This window comes from Coloeus monedula, assembly GCF_965178545.1.
Source record: "Coloeus monedula genome assembly, chromosome: 3".
Taxonomy (NCBI): Eukaryota; Metazoa; Chordata; class Aves; order Passeriformes; family Corvidae; genus Coloeus; species Coloeus monedula.
In genome coordinates, this window is record NC_138783.1 from 4864710 (window position 1) to 4890314 (window position 25605).

The 25605-nt window shown below is 44.1% G+C and overlaps 1 protein-coding gene across 3 annotated transcripts in view; it reads right to left on the reverse strand.

Annotated features, from left to right (window-relative positions):
• POU2F1 (POU class 2 homeobox 1) overlaps positions 1-8626 on the reverse strand; it is a gene marked incomplete at its 5' end in the record, with an annotated part of 106918 nt that extends 98292 nt beyond the window's left edge. For 2 of the 3 annotated variants that reach the window (XM_082277583.1, XM_082277581.1), the window contains one exon: positions 8563-8626. In XM_082277583.1, the coding sequence (XP_082133709.1) occupies positions 8563-8626 (64 nt within the window). The remainder of the gene's footprint in view (positions 1-8562) is intronic. The other variant, XM_082277582.1, reaches the window with a different exon arrangement.
• Between the last annotated feature and the right edge of the window lie 16979 nt (positions 8627-25605).

The window sequence follows — 25605 nt, forward strand, 5'->3', positions numbered from 1 at the left end:
CTTTTTTGCAAAACTGAGTAAAACCAATCAGGAAAACCAAACTGGAAAACAATCAGGTGTCTAGCTCACGCTCTTCCACCTGATGTGTTCTCACATGAGAACTTTAACCAGAAGCCTGTCTTACAACCACTGCTACTTGGCCACGTTTGTCTAGGGCAACGGTTGGCCAGGGTTCATGGGCAGCAGTGCAGTCTGGCAGCTGATGTCTCCTCTTCCTTACCTTGGCACACCCATCCCAACCAAAGAGAAGACATCCTGGCAGGAAACCAGGAGTTGAATTAAGGTTAGCGATGAAGAGATTCAAGCTGTGATGTGTGACACACTGTGACTGACTTGAAGTCAGAAGCTACTAAACCTCAGACTAAATATGCAGAAGTTCTCCACTGTTCCAAAAGATACTCCTAAACTCCCAAGTTTAGCTAACTTTGCTGCCATAAGTGGTCCAAAATATCTCAAATGGAACAGCAGGTAAAGGTGCTCTTATTACACAGTCCATTTAAGGGAAATTACTTCTAAGCTGCATGCTTCACTTGAGATACTGGAAACACAACAATTTAAATTGTGTAGTTCAGATCAACATAAATTCATTAAAAACAGGAAAATATCACTGCAAAGTCAATAATACCCCAAAAGGGCCACACCTTTCCAACACAGCTAACAGATATTCTCGTTCAGAAACAAATGTTCCAAATGGAAAGCTACTGTTCCCTTCGCTCCCCTGCCTCCAGTCTCCTCATACAATCCCAACGCATTTCTGCAAGAAGCCAGGACAGAGTTTTACACAGTCTCTGCCAAAAGGGACAACAGTCCAGAGTCATGGCCAAATACTCACCATGCTTATGTTCCCTCTTCTTTTGGGCAGCAGCTCACCCTTAAACTGGATTAAGTGTAACATGAACTGTACCCTCAGGTGTGATGACAAAGCAACTCCAAAGATCCCTCACAGGTTCCAATCTGAATAATCTGGGCTACTTTAGGCAATTCAGACCACAGCCTCTAGTAACTCCGCTGATTTTAAGGAATAGAGAGTACCCAAATGGAAAGAGCTACTACCAAATGCAGAGGAACAGGAAACACCAACAATCAGAAACAGTAAGGTCTTCTACTACTACAATCAGAGCTAGAAGAAGCTGTCCCCAGTCCAAGCTCTCTGTTACTTTTTCCAAAGCATATGTGCATGCAGGTGTGTGTACATGCATCAGAGGATGGGGTGGGAAATGCTCCCAGAGGAGCTGGTAGGGAGGGGAGGCAGCATTTACTGGTATACCCTCTCTCTGCAGCCTTAGAAAAATTCAGGTATCTATTTAAACTTACATTTGAAAATTCAAATAAAAGCAATAACCTACTAAAGATCAGCAGGTAAGAAACAAAACTATGAATGCTTAGAAATGAATCTTTGCCAACAGAATTCCTGAAAGAAACTTGAAACTCATTTCCCATTCAGTAGATGGTATTAACTAATAATGTAGAAATGAGTGATTCAAACATCTGAATCATTTCTACCTGTATTCACTGTACACTCCTTTCCCTCTGCTGCATCCAAGCAGTATAAAGCCACAACTTCACACTGGTATGGTCAGGCACAAATTACTAAGTCACATGGTATTTTTCAAATAAAACTGAATCATCGAAAGGACAAAGAGAACAAACAGCGAAGGAGCTCACTGCAAAAAAGATGGTGACTTCCTACCAACCCTCAAAGAAAAGGAGGGGGAAAAAGAAGCAAGCTACACCTGCAGCTTGATTCAACAGGTTTTTCTACACTTATTTTTAAATCTTCAACTGTATTTACTATTACAGTACTCAGATGTTCATATCTTCCTTTTCCAAAGCTTCATGCCCTGTCATACAGTGTCAAACATGCTACATATGTTACTTCATCTCTATACAGCCAAATCAGATTTCTGGGAAGAAAAAAATAAAAGGAATGATGAGCAAAAGGTTTCTTGTCACAATATTACAATTTATAGAAAAGATAAATCTGCCTCAGAGTGATCATATTAAACGGCTGAAGCACTTATGCTTGGGTTTGGTGGGTTTTTTTTTAAAGTTGCTTTACAAGGATGTCAGCCCAAAATTTAGCAGAAGTAATGGTGTCTGTAATTTCCCAAGTACTTTTGTCAATATGTCCTTTAAAGCCACAGTCCTTTTTAGAGACGTGTCTCACTGTAAGCAGCACTAAAATAATGGGAACCACTTAACGGTCTCATCCACTATTTTTATTGGAGTTTCTGCCCTTGCTACCATTAATGCAATCATACCTATGACAGCACAAACCACACCAAATTTTCAGCATCTATCGGTTTCCAAGCTACTACTCTACTTAGATGCAGTTTCATCTCTGGCTTCCATGATCTGTGTACAGCCTACTGCTAAAACAGAAGGTCCAGCATAGTGCCCACAGCTGTACATTCCCATCGCTTGCTTTTGGCCACTACCATTTTAAATCAAGTTGAGCTCATCAACTCAATCAACTGTAGTTACACAGGGGTTTACATCAATCTAAAAGCAAAGCTATATAACTAAGCTAACCAGAATACTTGATGCTGCTTTTGAAAAGAGGAAGCTTCCTTTCTCTTCCTTCTTTTCCCTTCCTCCACTTCCACTCACATGGTTCTTTCTACACCCTTTCTTGCACTTGAAGGTCTTTGTGGAGCCAGCTTCATAAAGCAAAGACGTAAAATGATCTGGGACTAGTTTTCCACCAGGTTAGCAAGTTAACCTGGAGCATCCTGGAATCCACTTAAGTGCTACGATGGGTGCCAAGTAAGAGGTAGGATCACATGGCTGAGAGCATGACTCCCCATTTATGCCAACAGAAAAGCCATCAGAGAGAATGAAATTATGAGAAGACTTGGGTCAACACGTGTGCTTCTTGTTCCCTTAGTCAATTGGTAGTGCTATTTGTCTAATCTCATTGTAAACCAGTTCAAAGAGCTAAACCAACAAAAAAACTATTCATTATTTTTGGCACGGCTTGTTTTCTGCCAATCTAGTTCCCTGAACTAGCTCAGCAAAGGAATCCAGCAAGCATCTGCACCAGTGCAGGGAAGGCGGCAGGAACACACAGGGAGATGAGGACAGGCTGGGGCTGATTTAAGCTGTCACCGAACCGCATACCCTGGAGCAGATCTGCATCACACCATAGTTAGAACTGACAGTAATCTGTGCCTGTACAACGGGAGGCCTTCATCGCTGACGGGAGTGTGCCAACAGCGCCAGCACTGAAACATCCTCAGCAAAGTTCAACCTGGGCACAAGCCTGGATGATTACATGTAAAACCAGAAGAATCACAGCTCTCTTACCTTCAGAGACACTAGAAAACATTAGCTAACTTTTCCCCCAGCAACACCCTTGTGAAAATGTGCTCTACAATTCCCATTACACAGATTTAGCCCATAACAACAAAGCAAGCAAAATTGGTGACAAACTCAGCACTGGAACCCAGTAAATCCTCTACACGAAACCAACACTTCATCACTCAACTGTGTTATTAACCCTAAACTAATTCAATTAGTCAGCAGCAGTCTATAAAAAACTCCTTTTGCAAAGACTTTCTAATGCACTATAAAGCTCACATATATAATACAGTTAACAAATATGGTATTTCCTAGATAGTTGTGAAATACGAAACTAGGGAAAGGAATAATACTGAGATCTTAAGTAATTATTTCCTTTTCTATAGAGAAAAATAAGAGCACACGAAGCAGCATGAGGGCCTATTCACACAATTCAAGAAATTTAATGCAAAGAGCTACAGAAAAGAAAATACATCTATGGATTCTTTTTCCCTCAGATTAGCATTGTCAAATCGTTTCACGTGAAATGCCAGCAATTATTCAATACACCCTAACCAAGACCAGTATCTTCCCTTAAATTCATCTCCTACACTTAGCCCAACAATTCCCACACTTAACTTGCTCTGTGTAACAATGACGCACATTTGGAAAAGGGGGGGCTTTGTTAACACAGAAGCAAATCTCTGCAGTAGTGAACAGCCAGCACTGTAAGTCTATCCAGCAACTCGAGATACTCTTTCATTCACATTCCAGCTTAAGCACATCACATTTGGGACGCTCAAGTCATACTTAATTTTGTTCAACACCACCTTTTGACAACAGCTTTGTCATCAAGACTCAAAATACGTATGTCAAGAAAGACAGTCACTTGCCAGGACTGTCACTGATTCTCTCAAGATAAAAATAATAAAGCTGTAAGTGCAAGGAGCAGAGGCTGCCTAATTGTCAGCTGTATAAAACAGAAGTATCAAGGTTATTGTCCTGAGGGCAGCAAGAGTTTAAGAGGAATAGAAAACGACGCTGCAACCTGTTTTGAAATCTTGAACTCCACAGGAGTCAAAATTTAAGGAAAACAAATGAAAACTCAGTGCATGCTACAAAAAACTACTGCAAATTTGCCAGAGAACCAGGAGAGCTGTCTAGGAGGAACTTGCACCCTATTAGAAAGAAAGAAACGGGATGACAAAATAACCCAACCAAAACACCCTGGACAGCATGAGCAAAGCATTTGCCCCAGAACTCTTTGCATCCTCACACATCTGGATATAAAGAAAACAGCAAAAGTGTGCTACTCTAATCTAAATGTGGAATTTAGCACTTGAAATCTGACAACTATTATTTCAGTGACAATGGTATTCCGAACCTCATTTTTCTGGGCAATAAATTATTATGATCAAGCCAAAGTAGGAACAGCACTTCTTCACACACAAGGGACTCCCAACACAGAGGTATGCTGGTGCTTCCTTGGCCTTAACAGACACACCAAGGTGAAGGCAACCTCACCGATCCCGTCAAGCGAGGCACCTCCAGACATCACCACCCTCGCTCGCCAAGACAAGCATTCACAAGGTATCCACATCCAGCATCAGGGAGCCAGTATTAACATTTACTGCTTGAGTTACGGCTGCAGGCTAATCTTGGAGAAATTGATAGTGACAGCAAACCTGAGATTTTTTTTTCTTCTTTAAATGACAGGGTGGGAAGCTTAGGTTTTCCCCCCTTCCTTCCGGGAAGCTCTAGCTCCTCTAGTTTTAAAAACCATCCTGACACACACCTTCCCAATTCTGCTCCACATGCAGCAGCATGGCTACTGGCATAACTTGGCCTGTTTTCCAATCAGCTGTCAGACTTCTTAGTTTTGGCCAGTTTTGGAAAAAAGAAAAGATAAAAATGAAGCATCACCTTAATAATTGAAGAGATGTAATCAGGTAGTGGAACTACTTCACAGGAGGACACTTTCTTCTGTCTCTAATAAATTAAAAGCTGAAAAGACAGCCAAAACAGAGTATAATCTCCTGATAAAAATTAAGAAGCACTGTAACAGTAGCACAACCCTCCACTCTCACTATAGCCAGGTAGACCATAGAGAAGAAGAAAGTTTCTTTTACTCTCTGACCCAACACACACAAAGATGGTCCAAGGAGCAGCTTAAAATCTGAAACCTACCTATGACAAACTAACACACAAGTCTAAGACTCAGGAAAACACTAAAGACTGAGCAGAAATACCACACAATAGTCTGGGCACCTTCTGACAAGTGAAGGTGATGCGAAGGTTTGGGAAAAGGTGCATTACGCTAAGATGTTGCCTATGGCCTTCACTGGTGAAGACACATTTCTATCACCAGCAGACTCCAGTAACATTTTAAGCTGCAACCCAGGGACACAGATACATGTTTGAGAGAAATACATCTGTATTTTGGCATGTAAATACCTGAATTCAGCGTTATAAAACCCAGCTCAGCTGTAAAACTGCACAAGGCCACTGTCCAGTATTCCATTCTATAAAAATTACTAAAACGCCAGCGACAAAGAAATTTTGTTTGCAAGATGCAATGTACATTTTTATCATGGTGGATAAAATATCTACAGTCTCAGCAGTGGTTAAATTGCTGCTATAAAGGAAATTGTCCTCAGATAAATGGTTTCCCTATGAGAAGGTTTCTGTGCTACACCTCACCCCAGGTCAATAAATCAAATTAACTGCACCTTGTCCTCTGGCCAATGACATCATCAGCTTGACCACATCTTGTGAAGCGAGTGCAAAAACATATGCTATTTAAGGCATGAAATCATATTACTGCTTTTTGTCCAGCCAGCCTTGTGCTGTTGGTCTGCGAAACAGTCAGTCACCTGAACAGTCTCATTACAGCTTCTACAGCTTTTTTTCTTTTTTTTTTCCTTCTAGTATTCAAGGCCTGTCTTTGCCGAGGGTGAAGAAAAAAGGATAAACAATCTGAGTCGTTATTTTTTAAATCAAAATGCTTTTCATTAGCTGCAGTGCAGTATTTTGTGACAAATTAAATTTAGAACCAAACGACGAAATATGCCATCTGCACTTGCACGTGAACTCTCTTCCTAGTAGTGTTTCAAAGATGTTTACATGCTAATCTGGCACTGATACTCTGAAGTACCCTGCTGCTTGGTCCTTTTTCTCCACAGGGTGAAAACAATGGTCACTAATGAAAACCTACACAGTTTTATTTGAAACCAATCCCTGCATAAATATTTTCTATTTTAAATTACTGCCTCCCCCTAATCAAGTAGCCCATTTGTTTTATTTCTAAGTAGACTAATATCTGGCTTAAAACTGAATTGCTCCAGACAATTTAAGAGGATTAATTTCAATTTTCACTTGGCGTTCTTATGACACAATCAGAGAAAACTTATCTTCTTTTCTAGACCCTGTACTGCCTAGTGGTATCTTCTGTCTTGAAAGCCAAATCTAAATGAAAGGGAAAAAAAAAAAAAACCTCAACCCAGAACAGTCAAAGATACAAGCAGTGACAAAAGCATCTGACACACTGCACTCTTAAACCTCATCCACATTAAGCAAAAAGAAGGTGAATAAGATTATCTTCAATGTATTCAATTCTGTTTGTGTTCAGAGGGAGGAGGAAAGCTGTTCAGATTTTGAGTGTGTCTTCTATAGCTCTCTCAGTGCCAGGAAACGTAAATTAGAAGCAACTCTCCTTTAAGGAAAAGAATCAAGGACAAAGGGACCAAAAATGCCCAAGCCTCTGAAAAGCAGATATGAAAGGAACAGCTTTACAGTCTTGAGTTGCTATAAATTAAAAATAAGCTCCTTATTTAAAAGACATGAGTGTTTGAGAATCTATGAGCAGATCTGATGCTGCTCAAGCCCCAGGAGGGTTTTGTTTTTGCTGGCAGGGGTGGAGTGGAGATGGGGGGGTCATTTTGGTTATTAGTAAATAAATCAAGCAGCAGAGTGAGGCCTAGGCGCTTGCCAGAGGAGCCGGGGCCTGGCTCTCCCCCTCCTCTCCTCACACAGCCTGGGTTTGATCTCGGGGCCCTGTGGGTTTGCCAAGAAGATTTTAAAAAAAAGCGAGAGAGCGAGAAAGAAGAATCATATTGAACCACAAAAGCACATGGGGCGAATGTAAAATATAAACACGGCGTTGGGCTCTGAGTGGCTGTTATTAAAGGTCTGAATTACTAAACATGAGAGGCGGGGAAAGCCGGGCGGCCATTTCAATAATATAAACCTCCCCGAATTAGACATTATTCAAATGAGAAGGAGAGAGAGGGAAGAGAGGCAGAGCGCGGGGGAGAGGGACGGGACCGGCACCGCCGTGCCCTGGGGGCTCCGCCGGAGCCCTGGGGCAAAGGGGGAGCGGGGCAAACACCGCCGGGGCAGATCCGGCCCTCGGGGGGTGCGGACCCAGCCCTCGGGGGTGGGGGGCAAACCCGGCCCTCGGGGGGCCCCTCTCCCGCCGGAGAAGAGCACGGGGGGGCTCTGCCCGTGCACCCCGCAGTCACCCCCCACCGAACCCGCCCCTGGCGAGGGGAGGGGGGAGATTTAAATGAAAAAGCCAAACCACGCTCTCCTCCTGCCCCCCTCCCCGCACCCACCCACCCCACGCTGCAAGGCCCAGGCTCTGGGGAAATAAACCCGGGTAAGGGGGGGGGGGGTGCTGCGGGGAAGGGGGGCAACGAGAGGAGCGATGAGAAAACCGAGTCTTTCTGCCTCCCCGAGCCCCAGTCAGGGGCCGGCACCCGCGGCCCCCCTCCGCCCCGCCGCCGGGGGGACCCTGCCCGACTCGGGCGACCCGCCGGGACCGCTCCTCCAGCATCTCTCCCTTCCCCCCCCCCCACTCCATGAATATGTAAAGCGGGTTTATTGTGGGCGTGCGGGCCGGGTGGCGGCCAAACCACCCCCGAATGCTTTTGGGTGCGGGGCTGCCTCCCCTCTCCCTCCCGGCGTGTGTGTCCCCCCTCCCTCCTTCCCGCCCCGACCCCTCCGCCTCGCCGCGCCGCCGCCGCCCATCGCCCCCATGGCCGGTGCCCCGGCGTGCGGGCTCCGTGTGCGGGAGGGACGGTGTGTGTGTGTGTCTCCCCAGCGCGGGGAGGCTGCTCTGCTTCGCCTTCTCTTTCCCCCCCCCGCTCCCTCCTGTGCCGTTAATTATAATAATCCTGAGTACTAATAAATTATGCTAAGCGGGGCCGGGCGGGCGGGCGGGGGGGGGGTGCGCCCCGCGCGCGCGAGTATGAATATGAATATGTAAAACGCAGTAATGATTACCTGCCGCCGCCGCCACCGCCGCCGCCGAACTCTCATCTTGACTCGCTGCTCCTCCGTCCGCCATTTTGAATATTTTAACCAAAAATCGGCCGCGCGATAAACCCTCCCCCCTCCCCTTCCCCTCCCTCTCTCCTCCCTCCCTCCCCGCGCCGCCGCCGCCGCTCCGCGCATGCGCTCCGGGCTCTGCGCTCCCCCCTCCCTCTCTTCCCCTCAGCCGCTTTCCCGGCGAGGGCGCGGAGCGGCGCCGTGCATGCGCCGTGTGGCCGGACCGGCTCGCTCCCCCCGCCGGCGGGCGGTGAGGGGAAGCGCGTGCGCACTGAGGCGCCCCCCGCGCGCCCCCTCAGGGCGCGGGGCGGCCCGACCCCCCCCCCCGTCCCCCAAAGGTCCTCGCCTTAGCCGTGGGGTTTTTGTGGTTGTAAAATCTAGGTAATGTACAGGGGACAAACTGAATGTTTTGGGGGTAAAAGCTGAGGTAATCTGTAAGGGAGAGAATGGACGTGTTGGGGTAAAAACAAGGCTATCAGTAGTGGGCAGAAAGGAAACATTTTGGGGGTAAAACTTGAGGGGAGAGAATGAACATTTTGAGGTAAAATTGAGGTAACCAGGAGTGGACAGGAAGAGAAAAAATTGGGGGTAAGATCTGAGTTAATCTGTAAAGAAGAGAATTAACATACTGAGGTAAAACCAAAGTTGTTTGTCAGTGGTGGATGGGAAGGGAAAATCTTGGGGCTAAAACTTGGCAATAATCTCTAGGGAAGAGCATGGACATATTGAGGTAAAAATGAGGTAATCAGTACTGACAGGGAAAATTTTGGGGGTAAAAATCTGTAAGGAAGAAGAAGTATTTTGCAGGAAAAATCTGATGGCATCTTTAGGGGCCAGAGTGAACAATTTGGGGATAAGGTAAATGTAGCCATTGGATTTTTATGCTGGTAAAATCTAGGTAATTATCACGGATAAAATTCTTATTTTGGGGGTAAAATCTGAGGTCATCTGTAGGGGAGAGAAGGAAGATTTTGAGGTAAAGTGAGGTAATCAGTAGTGGACAGGTAGGGACATTATTGGGGGGTAAAGCTTGAAATATCTGTGGGGGAAGGAGCCTCTCGGTGGACAAGCGCTCCACAGGTGCTGTGTCTGAGTGGTGGTGTGGAAATACCCGTCTGGACTGCACCTGCACCCAGGTACTGCCCGAGCCCCAGGCAGAACTAAGCACCTATGAATAAAGAGGAATTGCATCCAGGGAAATGGAATCGCAGAAACTGTGGTTCTCGTGGAGGAGGGTGCCTGAGCGAGGGTCTGGTTTTCCTCCAGAAAAGAGCGATTGCACGGAAGCAATCCTCCTCTGTTCTAAAAACCCCACCCCAACATTCCCTCTTCCTGGGCAACCCAATGCTCCTGGGGTGCTTTTCTCAAATGTTTTATCCTCTTACACTTCTCACATCAAATTGTTCTGGAAGGGGAGTCGGGTTTCATGCCTCCCTCGTTAAAGGGGAGTATATGAAACCAGAGGGACCAACAAATAAAATTAGCTTTAGATTCAAAGCTTCCAAATCAGGACGAGCAATCAGCCAGAGTGGCAAAACTTTGTTAATTCTTGACAGATTTGGCAGAGTAGAAATAAAACTTACTCACATTCTTAATAATGCATACATACACGTTATCCCTGAGCTTTGTAATGTACTTCCAGAAAAAGAAAGGAGGCTGGTATAGAATGGCATTCATTAAGGACACGGTCATAACGTTTTCCAAGAGTCATTAACTCAGATGGGTCAGAGTCCAAGCCGGATTTTCTTCTGGGGTGCAAAACATTGTGGAGTAAGAGGAACTGTCAGGGATCTGTTCTTGCATGCTGTTGCTGAAGAAAATAGGAGTCGTATCACAGACAGCCACTAGATTTTTTTCATTGGTAGGAAAGAGCCAAAAAGGAAAGGCTGAAGAAGGGAGACAGCAGGGTGTATCTCCAAGGGGTGAATCAGAAAGGTAATTTTGTCATTTTTATTTAAAAATAAGTTCCTCTGGTAATGGGATTTTTTTTTCTTGCCACCCTATAAAATAACCTCTTGTTACTGCAGAAAACACTAGCAGAAATGGACTGCAGTGTGAAAGAGCAAAAACCTTCCCCTAACACCAGTTCTACTCATGCACATTCATCTGCTGACACTCTAAACCAGCAATTAAGCACTTTGTCTCCTGAAGATCTGTGTTGCACTCGCAGGGGCGAACATGTAAACAAAGGCATATTGTCGTGCTCCTCTTCAGTTCAGCCATGATCCTCGCGGGCCAGTTAATCCAGTTTTATGGCCAGGTTATACCAGCACTGCAGCACACAGGGGCTGCACCAGGACAGATAAAGGTGTAGAGAAAGGGCTGCCTAGATTAAGACTCTGCACAGCTCTAATCCTGCCTACGCTGAATATTCTCTCCAGTATCTCCCTATCTCACCCAAAGACTCTTCTCACTCCAGCACGCCACTTCCCAGTAACCTCTTCCCTGATACCAGCAGCTTCTTGCCGGGGAGAATTTGCTCCCTTTACCACACCTGATTTAGCCTTTGCTCTCGCTCAGCTTCTGCACACTTAGCTGGAAACCACAGCTGCCACAGAAAACATGTCTGAAAACAAGTAGTTGCTAGTGGTTTGGTTTTTTGCCTTTTTTTTTTTTTTTTTCTTTTTGTCGTTGTTTTCTGGTAGTTATTAATCTGCTCTGTGTTTTCTAATTGACCACCTATAAAGAGAACTTAATTCAGTCAGGCCGCATAGGTGCTCTCCCTCTCCCTGTAAAGATTAGTCTAGATCTATGTCTGCATCCTCTCCTCTAGTTTTCTTTGAATGCATCTCTATCTGATGCCTTCCCCAAGGTGTCATACATCCCTGTGGCTATATATCCAGGAAAGCTGGCCAAATCATTAGTGATGAATAATTTATCAGATAAATTTTACCTCTCTTTCAATTGTGAGTGCTGCATAGTGCCTGATTGGTATCTTACTCATGAACAACTTGCTGAAAATACTTGAAATTTGAGATAATTGGACACAAAGATGATACAAAGCTTAGTCCTACGAGGAGCTGAGCACTCTGGATTCATTTCACAAAAAGACATAAGTAAGAAAGTTGGTTGTTCAGCTGCAGTCAGTGAGACCGGGCTCAAACTGATGGCGAAGAGTGTGCTGAAACAGAGCCCAAAACAGCGAACAGCGAGCAGCAAGCAGGACCTTGTGATTGCATTCTCTGGCTGGACTCGTCAGCCACAGAGAATCGCTTCTCACAGGGATTTTGCTTTAAAAAGATTTTCTGGCAGTGAAAAACAATAGAGTGTTCAAAATCAACACCACATGTAAAGGGAAAAATTAGTATTTGAGGATCTTTAAAAGTTCTGCAGCGTATCTGTGTCCACTGTTTTGGTGTTGAATCAGATACCTCTTAATTGCTATTTAATTCCTAGCCCTCCTTGGCCTGCTTGACTGGTGCCCATAACCCCAAATTTTCTATGATTGCTATGTGACCTTCTGAATTTTCTATCTCCTGCTAGAATTAATTCAGTGGTGTTTCACAGACAATTTTTTTTTAAGGTAGGCAGACAGAGGACAAAAGAAACATGAGGTGAGAAGGCAGGGAGCAAAAGAAACATAAATCACAGTATTTAAGCAAAAAGCACACTGGGAAGAAAATTATCCTTTTCACAAAACAGCTCTAGTGTATAGGGAAATTAAGAGCAAACTTATCTGCTCTGCTCCAATTCCACTGTGCCACTCAGATGTGAATCCCAGATGCTGCTTTTCTCACGCGATGTCCCCCTTCTCTCTATCCTGTTTTCTTCACATCAGATTTCTCTCCTCCAGGAGGGCCTGTTACTAGAGTCGCGTTTGTTTCTGCTTTCCTTTTGGTCTTCCAGATACTTAGAGGCTTCTTCCTCAAAACAGTCATTCTTTGCCCCTGATGTTTCACACATACCTCCCCCAAACCTCTGTATTCCTTTCACTTGGAGACTGCGCAGATTGTCTCACCTTTAATTAAACTTATCTGTGTGATGCCATGAAGATTTTTTGCCTTTTCTTTTATACCCCTGTTATACCTTTTTATAACTTCTGTATTCTTAGTGCTTTTTGCCTACATTCTTGGATTTGTTTGTCAAGCTAAGAGACTAAACATTTTAGAAGCTGTGTAGTTAGGGATCAGTCTGCCCCAGACCCCAAGGTCCTCTCCAGAACACCTGTAAACTGAGATAGAACCATCCAGGGGAAGCTTCCTTGGGGAGGGGGGTTGATTCGAGCCTCTCATTGGGGAATCTTTGATAGCTATGCTAATAGTAACACCTATAATGTTATACCAGATCTTTTGGGGGTGTGTGTTGTGGGGTGCATTTCAGTGCATTCGACCTGGACATGTGCACCTAAGGATCCTTAAAATAAATACCAAGGTAAAATCCCTTTTTCCCTTCTAACTGTGCTTGACTCTTGATTTTAAGACCAGGAAAAAGGATCATGTGTGTTTCTGTCTGTTTCCTATTTCTCATCATCATACTCAACCTGACAGAGCAACAGGCAGCCTCCCTGGTACAGCATTATTTTTTGAACATGCTATCGATAGCAAAAGACACTGTGTCTCAAAAAGCTTGCAATTTAGAGAGCTGGCAGGGAAAGAACGAGGGAAAAATAGGATTAGTACCTTCTTGATTGAGAAGTGAAGAAAAGCAATGGAAAGACTGTGCATAGTCCCTCCAGTGTCACAGCCGACATCAGTGGGACACAGACTTGCACCTAGGTGCTCTGAGGCTGTGCAGTTCAGTACTTTAACCACAAAGCTGTTTTTCCCTTCTCTCCTGCATTGCTCCCCACCCTCCCCCGTTTCCAAGCATGGAAAAGAGCCCACCCTTATCCCCAAGGCTTGGGACCCACTAGTACTGTCTCTTTCCAGGGTTATGCTTTTCCCTCTCTTCAGATCTCCTTCCTACGCACCTTGTGAGTGCTGAGCACGAACGGCAGAAGAGAAATGGAGACTGTCCACTGCATATATTGGCTGTTTTTTTCCCCTGCACACTCCTCTGGCTGCCTTTGACCAGATTGCTTTCTGCCTTTGGTTCTGACCTTATTCTGTTGTCTCTGGATTGGAGAAAGGATGACCCTGAATCTCTTATTTCTGAGAGTTGTCGCCACTCCTCTGAATCCTAAAGATAATAAAATTATAGCAGGAAAGTTGTACCATCTCATAATACTCTGCCCCTCCCAAGTACAGCTAACTGCTTTTTTGGAGATGTGAAATGGAGCACAGACAAAAAGAAGCATATTTTTCATTTTCATATTTAAAAAAACCTCCTGTAATTCAGAACCTTCACACATCCTCAGAAAAGGGAGACGTAATTACTAAAAGGACACTTATCTTTTCAGGTGGGTTGTTCAGTCTTTTTCTCACTCTCTGCTGCTTTGGCTGCACATACTTTAGCTCTAGCTCAGTTTTTTGTATGCATTTCAATAGTTGTCATCAATGCAGCTTCTGAACCCTCCAATTTTAACCAGTCACATCTTACGAGTCACAAGCTTTGAAGATTTAGGGAATTATTGCTGTGCTTTTTTAGCAATATTAAACTAAAGCAGAGAAATTAAGGAACTTGTCTTCGGTTGCATGTGTAGCTGGGCAGCCCAGAAAGATGAGCCCCCAGTTCTCTCTGTTGTGCCTTGATTGAAGGACCCTGTTCAGCAGTTATTGTTCCTCTCCCAGAGATCCACAAGGCTGGCTCCATCTTTACCTGCCTCTCTGCTCTGAGAGGGACAACAGTAAGGTCCTACAACTTGATTCAGATCTCTAAGGAGTGGGATTTGAAACTGCCTGATTCAAGTTGCCACTCAAAACTGTCACAGATCTGCTTTCAGTGGTTTTCTCTTCCTCCTCTTACTACAGGAAAACCCTGAAAAATACCTATTTTTTGTTAGGATGATTATTAACTAAAACTTGGGAAAAGCTCAGATACTAAAGCAAGAGTGCCAGCTGTGTGGCAAACTCGGGTAGAAGGGCAAATTCTGGTTTGTACCTATATGAAAACCGGGGCTGAACTCCTTTTTTTCGACCAGTTGTACAGCACGCTTCCTGCTGTAGACCTTGGGAATGCTTTGGTGCTGCTTACATGAGGAACCAAATTGGTTTTGACCTCACTGAAGAGGGGGCCAAGAGGGACACATCTGATGCCTTTTAGCAACCGCAAGGTTTTCTGTAGAATAGACATAGCCTATGAAACAAACACACAGCTGGAGTTAGGGTGCTTTTGAAAACATTGTCTTTATTCTCTACCTCCCTTTCTTCCAGGACAGCTTTTTGCTTATTCCCTCTTCAGAAAGGGACTTTTCTGTCACACAGCCTAGCCTGGCTGGAGATTAGGGATTCTCTCTGCCCCTTCATCCTTGAATATTTCCTTTTAATTTCACAGTTTAAATTCCAATTGTGTAATTACATTCTGCCTACCCCAAATTCCTCTGTAATTTCAATTGGACACGGTGTCCTTCACTCTCTAGGCAGAACTCTTGCAGTGCTGTGGGGCACTGTTAATAGGCTGCCACGCTCCACTCTAGTCCCATTTCATGTAAATGGGGAAAGAGAATGGACCTGGATCCCTTTGAACTAAAACTGCTGCTCCATATAGGCGAGACAGGGGTTGCTACAGAGTGACAAGGCAGTCTTGCCCCATGGCAATACACTGGGCAGTTTTTACAATACCTCAGTCTGAACAGATTTTTGGAGTAAAAGTCTAAATCTGTCTGGAAGTATTTCTCCCCCACAACACCATACCCTTTGATCACAAATAAAGCTGTGCAGGGACACCCAAAACACTACTTCACTGAATTTATGTGGCCTGAGAGTACCTGCTCGCACCGTTTAACATGGCAGAAGTGCCATAGTGATTTAATTTAGGTCCAGGCAGTTGTGTAGCAATGAGAGGGCACACAGCACAGATGCCTAGTTCAGTAAAATGCTTTACAAGAACTGGCAAGTCCCATGCATTTTATCACCCAACCCTAATACTTCCTGCAGATTTTGCTGTGTCAGCATTTCCCCTCAATCCTTACTCTGATGGTGATCAGCTGAGTCCCACATCCCAGTTTGTTTTATCACAACATTCCCTTTTTGTGTGTTGGCATCTGCTTCACATCAATGTGAAAACATTTCTACTTCTCCTGCTTTCTTCTTGCTTGCAAGTTCCTTCTTCACTGTGACACAGGTACTTACTTGGTCAGTGTGTCTGTGTGCAGCCCTTCAGGTATCAGAGACATTTACCTTTTATGCTTCCACCAGTTTCTGCTGTGGTCGTCTGTGGAAACTCAGGGAAGAGAAGGGAGGGAGCATGTGTGGGTTGGAGAATGCTCCTCCTTTGCCTTGTCTCATAGAACAAACTTCCTCCCTCTGTACAAATTCTCTGGCAAGCTCATGGAAGGGAGTTGTTCACCAGGTTTAGAGTGATGTTCTACACAGGTCAGCAAAAGGATTTAGTTTACTCTAGGAGCTGGAATTATTTGATGTTTGATCATCTTCAGCCACAAGCCATATTCTTTTCATCATGTGTACACTATTGTCAGAGGAACATGGGGCTGATTTCGTAAACTGGCAACAGAGTCCTTTAACAAAGTTCATTTCCTTTCACTGCAAGAGTACCCTGGGTAGCCCTCCTACCACAGAATAATAAATCTTAACTTGAAATAAACATCCAGCTCTTGCTGGCAGTGCTGTATCTACACGGAACCTCAGTTCCTTTGAATTTTGATGGGACTTCTGCTTTATATATTCCAGACGTTTGGTCCTGCTCCCAAGGGATATCTTTATGCCTGCTCCCGTGTTGGCAGACCCGAGGCTGCTGTTTGCATCTCTAACAGCAGATAGATCAGGTGAGATCAGGGAGACCATATTTCCATGTTTCCTTGCTTAGCTTACACTGTTAAAAGTGAGTTGTTGTTAGGAGGAAACAGAGCATGTAATAACTTGAGTTGGGTTTTATTTGGCTTTGAGTCATAAATCTTAAAGGAAAGGAAAGAGCCATCATGTTCATCCCCAAGTTTGTCATACAATCAGCAAGGGGCAAGGCAGTAGTGTGGGCAAGAAAATGAAACATGTGAAGGTACAAGTGCCAGCGGGGGGAAGTCACTGTTGCTTATTGTCAGTTTTGGTGTGACACAGAAAGTTCAGCTAATCCTCTTAGTTACAGAGACACACGGGTGGGGGGAGATTGTTATCTCAAGCAATTTGCTGGCTCTACTCCTTTTTTCCTTCGAGTTTCTTTTCGCCTAATTGAGCAGCATTTCTTCCTGGGACTCGTTTGCAATAATCCTGGGGCCTCATCTGGGAAAACACTGAAAAATATAGAAAGGAGAAGCAGCTCGAGCAAGGCAGCTTCTATCACCGTGAGTTTCTCTCTTCAGAAAGGTATCAGGTTTGGCTCCAAGTGCTGAGGATTAAAAATAAGATAAAGATTCCAAGTGAAAAAGAACAGTCTGTTGATCAGGGCAAGTGATCTCTCCGAAAGTTGTATCTCATCCATGCGCTAGAAGGACAGGTAATTAACAGCCATTCAGAAAACGAGAACCTTGGCGGTCTGAAGGTGGAGCAGGGGCTAAGAATTCCACTGCAGTGTATCAGAAATGTGTTGATTCCATTTTCATTGCCAAAGGGATATATCTGCAGTAAATCTAATCAAGAGTCAAAAGGTGAACGAGAACAATAACTGGGGAGGTTTGTTTTTATTTATCCAGGAGATAAGGATTCAACGACAGGCATAGAATGAGAAAAAGGCGCCTCTTTCTGAGCAGACAATTATTCCACCCACGCTCCCTCATCATCAAGGTTTTAATATTCTATTACTAAGGCTATTTAACAGTTTCTCAGCCTCAAGGCTGCTAATGTTTGTGCAGATACTCTGCCAATTGCCACAGGTGTCTTTTTACAAAAGACCTGAATAATTAACATGGGATAGTCCTGAAGATGGCTGTTGCCAAGAGCCATTCTTCAGTAGACTCCACGCCTTCTTCCTGGTGCTGGAGCAGGGTTGGTATTACCAGTAGGATACATTTAAAAACCCGATTTCCATATGCAGATAGAGCCTAAGTCCCTGAAGGCACAGATTGTTTCTAGGGAAATAAAGGCTCTGGTTCCCAAGTCCCAGTGGTTCCCCCTGGAGATACCACTGTTCAGCTGGCTGCATTACTAAGGTGCTGGAGGTAGTTATCCCAAAGAGGTGGCTGAATGAGTGGTGTGGCCAGTGCAAACTGTTTCAGCTCATAGCCTGATACATTAACTAATGTAAATCTGATTTCAGCTGATACCAGTTTATTGTGATATCCTGGACTGAGAACTGCAGACATGAGTGATTTAATTCAAGATCATATCAATGTATTTTGCTGTGGTGGCTAAAGAATTTATTACTTCTAGCTGTGGAGATGGGTTACCTTTTCAGCTGGAATGGCTAAATCAAGCAGGGACTGCCAGAGCCATCAGATGAGAGAAAAAGGGCCAGAGTGGACATCAATCACAAAGCAGTTGTAAAACAAGTACTATAGTGCTTTCAAGAGAAAAGATGTTCTGCTGATGTCCTGCTAGCACTGGACAAGGAAGTGAGGAGCTTGGTATGTATGTTGTATCTAGACATCGTTTTTTAACTTTGTCTTAAGTTCTTCAGTCTCTCTCTATAGTGTTGCTAATATCCAGGCCTTTGGGACGCCTCTGCGCTCACAGGTCCAGAGGCCATGTCTGGACCTGGCCTGTGACACAAACATGGAGCCTATTGCCGGTTTCCAAACAAAGGAAACCCCAAGGCTGGATCGAACACGACTCACTGTGTGTTCCACCAGGTTTTTGACTCGGGTACTTGGAGAATAAGGGCCCCAGCATATGCTGTGTCTTGTACCTTGAGGTCACTTTGGTGTGTTTCTATGCATACCATAGATCATGTTATAAATAAAGTATGTAATTCGTGCTATTATGTATAAAACTGGAATATAATCAGACCATGTAGAGACAGAGTTTCAAAATCCCTTCACCAGCCTGGCTGAGAGAAAAATTTCACAACACTAAAAGAAGTTCTCTCACAGATCTAATCAATAAGTGAGGATTCCACCTAGGTGGGGTTGGATCTTATCACCGGGACATTTGCACCATGACGACTTGATCACCACCTTCTGATATCTACATCTCATCTGATAAGGAATCGGACATTCCAGGAACTAAAAATAACTGTTCTGGGAACCAGAAATGGCCCACTCATCACCCAGGATGGACAATTCATCAGACCCAGGAAAGGCTTTGTGCAGCCCAACTCCGGGACAAGAAAACTTCATGAATATGCTAAAATTATGAGAAGAATAGAATTAATTCGGACTCTGCCCAAAAACTGTATAAGAAGGGACCAGCCGAAGCAGCAGTCGTGAACTTGGGAGGTCTGGTCGGAGCTGCTTTTCTTGATCGTGGCCTTTGAGACCGATATTTCAGTCGCATAATAAATGTTCTTTCTTTATAAATTTTGATTGGGAAATTCTGTTTATCTCAATCATAACTGCATTTCCTTATTTCACGCCCATATTGTGAGAATAAATGCATTCAGAAGTGTAATTGCCAGAAGGTGAGAGCATCTTTGGTGGATTTCTTTTAGTTCCTTTGTCTCTTAAAATACATTGGTAGAATTTGATCAAAACTAATATTTGCTTTTTTAAACTGTACTAATTTATGGTTAGATTGTGTGTGGGAGCAGGGGCAGGAAGAAAGGAACTTGTGCCTGTGCTACACACAAAGCCCTTGGACCATGAGAAGCACAGGGAATGCTCCGTGATGACTTATCTGGGAGTCTGCAGTGCTTCGAAAAGCACAAGGAGGAGTAAGAACAGGGCAGGAATTGCTGGGTTCATGGATCTCTCTCTTCCTTGTGCAGGTCTGCACAGCTAGCTAGTTACATGCAGGACCATGCTCTTTAACCCTCTCAGTGAGCATTTCAGTTTGTAACACTGAAAATATATGGAAAAGTCATGTTTTTTCTGAATCCACCTCTGTAGTATTAGACTGCAGCTCTGACAGTGAGATAGCATTCACAGTTGCAGAGACTGTGCAAAAATTAGACATTTATAAAATGCATACATAATGAGTTAAAAAATATGTTTGATAAATATTCTTGCAGTTAGATGTCAGATAGATGAGTGTTAGATTAATAAGAAAATGAATGTCTAAAACCACTGAAGAGAAAGACAATTGCAGCTGAATATCGTGAATGAAAAAACATTTACCACTCTGAATAGGACCATCATATTTCCCAACAGCAGAACACCGTCCTCCCCTAATTCCCCCCTCCTTTTCCCCTCCCTCCTCAAACACATACGCATACACTATGGGAGGAATGACAGCTGTTCTTCATGGAATGACAGCCCAGGGATATTGCATCCTCCCTTAAAAAAAAACCAGGCAAGGTACAGAATAAGGTCAGTGAAGGGAGACAAAGGGGTCTCCCAGAGATGGCAAAGGGTAATTTATTGACAGATGAGATAGACGTTACTACAGAAAAATATTAAATGGATTCTTTTCCCCTGTCCTTAGAAGGGAAGAAACGTGGGAAGGGTTAGGAAGGACAGATGCCAGAAATAGAGACAAATTTCCCAGGAGAGGAAGAAGAAATCCTGAAGGAAATTAGGATCACAACACAGAAAAAAAGAAATTTTAAAAAATAGTCAGAGCATCTAAAAAGCTATGAAATTCTGTCCTAGAATTCTGTACGGAAACAACAAAAAAGGGCAGCGGAGAAGGAACCCCACCGGTGTTGGCAGCCTCGCTTCAAAGGCATTCAGTGAGAGAAGGAAGTGCGGGTAAAACACAGCACCTGATTAAAAGGCAGTGTTTGAAAAGGGCTGTCGGGAAATTACAGAGCTGTGCATGCTCCCGACGTCAGCAGCGAGGAAGACTCTGGGAGCACGAATCAAAGGGAGGCTGAGGGAGCATGTGAAGCATGGAGATTTTATTAGGGGCAGGAGTGAGAAAAGGTTCGTATAGTGGGAGCAGCCAAGCTCAGGAGATGGGAGGAAAGGAAAGGCCAGGTCTTCTGGTGCAATAAACTGGCATAGTGCTGTCAACTTTGACAGTATGTCAGTTCTTGCTGCAAGGAAAGAATCCAAGTGAAAGGCTTAAATAGTGGATGCTATGAATATAGTTTTTCTGGCCTAGAGAACTTCCCCTAAAATAATTGCTCAGAGGAGGGCAGGAAAATCCAGTGTACCAGTGCACTCTGGTTGGGGTTCTGTAACTCCATGTTGCCTCTAGCCAAGGACATATTTCTAGAGCTTGTAACTTCAGAAAGTTCATGATTTTCACCTGTAAGGGCCAGGCTGACAACAACAGAGGAGTCACTAAAGAAAATTTTCACAAAGATAAAAGCAGCAGAACAAAAGAAATTTGAAGGAGAGCAGATTTAATTTACATTCACAAGCAGGAAGAGATTTAAGCCAAACAGTATTTTATTCTGCTCTTTCATGCAAGGAACATGATTTTCACAGTGTGTAACTCACTCCATATGGTAGAATAAGGGACTAGGAAGACTTAGTGTGTCCACTGTAATGTGCCACATGCAGTATCTTTCTGATCGTGTCACTGTCTACATAAATCTTGGCAAGACCTCTCCCTCAGAGCAGGTTCTTCTGCCCATTAGCTAACCTCACCTAAACCCCTCCCATTCCAGCAAGCACACACGATGGTCTCTTACCATGTGCAAGTCCAGCAGAAGCACAGGGCATTGCATTGCCCTGTGTTGTCAGCTGCCTGCTTTCCAAACTGACAGTCAGGTTAAAAAGTGACAGAATTAATGCTAAACACAGGTTTTAAATTATCTAGATGGGGAGCATTCATCCCATCTCTGTACCTGCCCATGCTCAGGGCTGAAGGGAATAATAGCCAGGCTACATTGGATTTGAAGCTTTGATACTCCAGAGGCATTTGCAATCTTTTGAGCCTTGGGAGCCTTTGAGCCTAGGACAAAGCAAAAATAAAAGCTGTCGTTTTGCTGAGTTTCACTGTTAAATGCTAAGGAAGTGTTAAATGCTAACATAGGCTTGTACTTCCAGTAGGTGATTTAGCCCAGCTTTCTGCTGGCTAGGAGGCTGCTGCATGCTCAAGTGCAATCTGCCACACAGAGCCAGAACCAATCTGATTGTTTCTGAATCATTTCTCAAAACAGAAAAACAGAGGTAAAGCTGCCAGTTTTGCCAGGAATGTATGTCCCATCCATGTGATGGCTTGTATTTATATTTGAAACCACCTGTACCATTGGTGTGACCCAGATCCAAAAGATGATTGAAGCACTGTAAAATTCAGTGCAGCATATTTTAGGGACAGTCTGCAATTACACTGGGTTATGATGGATAAACATGAAAATGCAATGAGGAATTTCTCCCTGAAATTCACAGGCCTGAAGTTACCTTTGGTTCTTACACCAACCTTATCCACAGACAAGACATAGCCCATAAGCAGCAGGTGACAAAAGGCAGAGAGTGGCCTTTTTCAAGTCAGGCATCTCAGAAGACAGCATTTTAACTCACTGAGAGAACCTGAATCTGGGTCCAAGGAAATGTCAGGCTCTTTCCCTGGGCTGTTGATTATTCTGTTAAAGAGTCCCAAATCAACTATTTCCTTTTGAAATGGTTATTTAAGTATTCCTTGGGCCAAAAAGGCACAGCAGTGCTGCTTTGCAAAGTAGCAGCCAGGAGCCATGACTTGGGAGGGGAAAAGCCTGCACTGATGAATGCTTAACTCTTTCATATCACACACTCTGGAAAAAGGCCTGAAACATATGTCTGCCCCTCACAAGAAAGGCCTTAATCACCAGTTTAGACAAGTTGTGCTGGTGCTCTCTGGAGGCCAGTGAGTGTGCCACAGAGAGGTGAGTGACACAGAGAGGTGAGTGATTAACTGTGATTTAATTAGTGATTTAATTGTGCCACAGAGACGTGAGTGATTGCTCATGGAGAACGACTTTGCTAGCAAGATGAATTTAGCCCTATCTTTTGAAATTTCCTGCAGACTGCTGCTGCAGTATCCATGTACAACACTGGGCTCAGTTTCTGGGTCTCAAATACACTGACAGATGCAATCTCTTTCTCCCAGCCTGGATCTGTTTCGTCCATTTAACTTGCAAGTCTTTTAGGGTGAGGACATCTAGAACTGTGCTGCATGCTGTACACACTGCTGTGGGGTCCTGGTGCTAGTTAAGACCTCTGGATATTAATGTAGTGGCAGTAAATAACTACATCCTTAGCTAGCTATCAGACCAAAAGGATGCTGAGAAATAATAAGTCATAAAGGGGAAATATTTGAAAGTGTTGAGTATGGGCATGGATATAAGATTTAAAAGATTCTCACCACAAAGGGCAGGAAAAGCACAGCATCTCCCTGCAAGGTTTTGGAACGATTCTCTGGCAGAGCTCTTCTGTAGCGTTGTGACAGGCAGAGGTAGCCATGCTGCTTGTAAAGAAGGGTTGTGGTCTTAAAGGTAAGCTATACCACCATCAAGCCAGTTCTCTGCCAGTTGTGGCATGGAACTGGCAACAGTTCTTGGGGAAAAGTGAAAAAATGAGCTGAAGGCAAATCTCTGTTCCTGCTTCCCATGTATAAAGTGGATGTTATGTTCCCTATTAACTTCAGCAAGCAACACTGAAATTCTCTGGCTTCTTCAGATAGAACATGCCTATTTTTGAAATTCAACATTTGTACTTTCTCCTTAATTGGACAATTTTTTTTAAAACATGGAACTGTCTTGTCAGAAAGATTTCTGATGGTCTCTGCCTTTTTTCTTAGTGCTTTTGCAGTGAATAGCTATGATTTTTTTTTTTTTTTTTTGCAAAATACAGACTATTTCACTGAAAATTTCGAGGACAAAAATCATTTCTACTTAGCAGTAGCATTAAAGCCCTTGAACTGGGCCACATTCTGCTGCCAATGCAGTTTCGAGGACACTTGGAAAATATTTTGAGCAGCAGGGAAGAATAGCGATTACCACCTCACAGTCTTTCAAAGGTGTGAATATTGTGGGCTATTTTCCCTTTGACTGTTTATGGCCTATTTACAGTATAATCACACCAAATCAGGGTTACAACATGGCTTTCTTTTTTCTTTTAGTGAAAATAGAATTCAGCATATTTTTTTTTTATTTACTGTAGCTCCCCCTAGAAGCTAAGGCATTTTCAGGCATTAAGCAAGAATGATCTCTTCTCCAAGGCATTCATAACTGAAGGAGAGACAAGGAGAAAGGTGGCTAGGAAAAATATTAGGCAAGTTATTTACATTTTCTGCACACTTGCAATAGCTATGTTGTTGTAAATATGGCCAAAAAATGGAATTATAAAGGGTACTTAATTGTGGACAGAAGAGAGATTTGCCACAGAAATAAGGGATTATTTTACCAAGTGTAGGCATCATCAGACCAAGCTGTGGACACATGTATAAGGTTAGTTCAGTGAAATGTTCTTATCACCCTATACATACCAGGCACTGGCACTGTGTAACTGGATTAGGAGAAAAGAGTTGTCATAGAAGCATAGAATGTTTGGGGTTGGAAGGGACCATAAAGATCCTCTTGTTCCAGCCCCCCTCCCATGGGCAGGGGCACATTCCACTAGACCAGGTTGCTCAGACCCGCATCCAGTCCCATCCCCCTGACCTTGAACACTTCCAGGAATGGGGCATTCACAACTTCTCTGGGCAACCTGTGCCAGGGCCTCACCACCCTCACAGTAAGGAATTTTTTTCCAATATTTAATATAAATATACCCTTTTTCAGTTTAAAATGGCTACCCCACTTCCTGTCACTACATTTCCTGATAAATAAGAACAACAACAACCCCTTTTGTTTTTGTTTGTTTGTTTGCTTAAGACCCTGGCCTTTCTATGATTCAGCTCCTGGTTTGGCCAACCCAGCTCATGCTAAGGCCTGATGTGTGCTGGGAGCAGCAGCACTGGATTGAAGCAGAGCCAGGTAGGCAGGACAGCTGGCCAGGAAGAACTAAAAGACCTTCATCTAGCTATGGTGATTTTAGCTGAATTAGAAGGACCAGCAACCCTTGCCCCAGGGGCTGGACATCTCCTTCCAGCAGAACTGCATCCATGGGAGGTGACTTGGGAGCTTGCCCACTTCTGATATGTGTCTAACAGAAGCGGAGGGGGTGTGGAAATCTTTAGTGTTGGCCATTAAGACAAGCTTAAATGGTATTACTCTCCAAGAGGTCCTTCAGTGTAGATTTACTGGCAGATTTACCGCTATACATCCCAGAGGATAAAAACCAAGGCAGCTCCTCAGCTAGAGTAAAAGAGCCAACCTGGCTCCGTGTGACAGACAAAAGGGGAAATTGAGAAACTTGGTCAGTTACTACTGAGCATAAAAGATGATGGAAAATGCGTTTAGAGAAGGAGCCGTCTCTGAGATGCCAACTCTCCTTCTGTGGCAATGGACAAGTTTTCCTAATTTACTTCTCATGACCCTCTGGGATCTGTGTTTGGAGACTGGGTGACACCATATGGTTCAAAAGGCTAATAACCAGAGAGCCAGAGCATGCAAGTGCTGTGAGCTCAGGGATATGCCCAAACCTACCAGCACTAAACCTAGACTGTGAAAATTCTGGAAGCTACAGTGGGTGCTACTGCCATTGCTGAGGATCCCAGTCCCAAGATGATGGCTGCAGTTAATGATCCATCCCTACCTTACAGCATTCCTCACTGACACAGCAACCCGGATATCCACAGTAGGTGAGGACACTTACAAAGGGCAGCCTCTGCTTCACAAGCAGTCAAGTTTCTATTGCAGGCCATAATGGGAAACCCACCATGGTTAGGGCAAAGCTGATTCTGTCTAAAGGACAGACAATACACCTGACCTTACTTTTGGGTGCCTTTAATATACTGGGCATGAATGTAATGAAGGGTCAGTCTTGGGGGAAATGGGAAATAGGGACATCACCCTTTCTGCCCCAGAGTTTATCTCCCACAGATGAATCTCTGACTGCTAATCTGCTGCAAACAGCTGCTCCTTTACCCCATAGTAAGGCAGTTA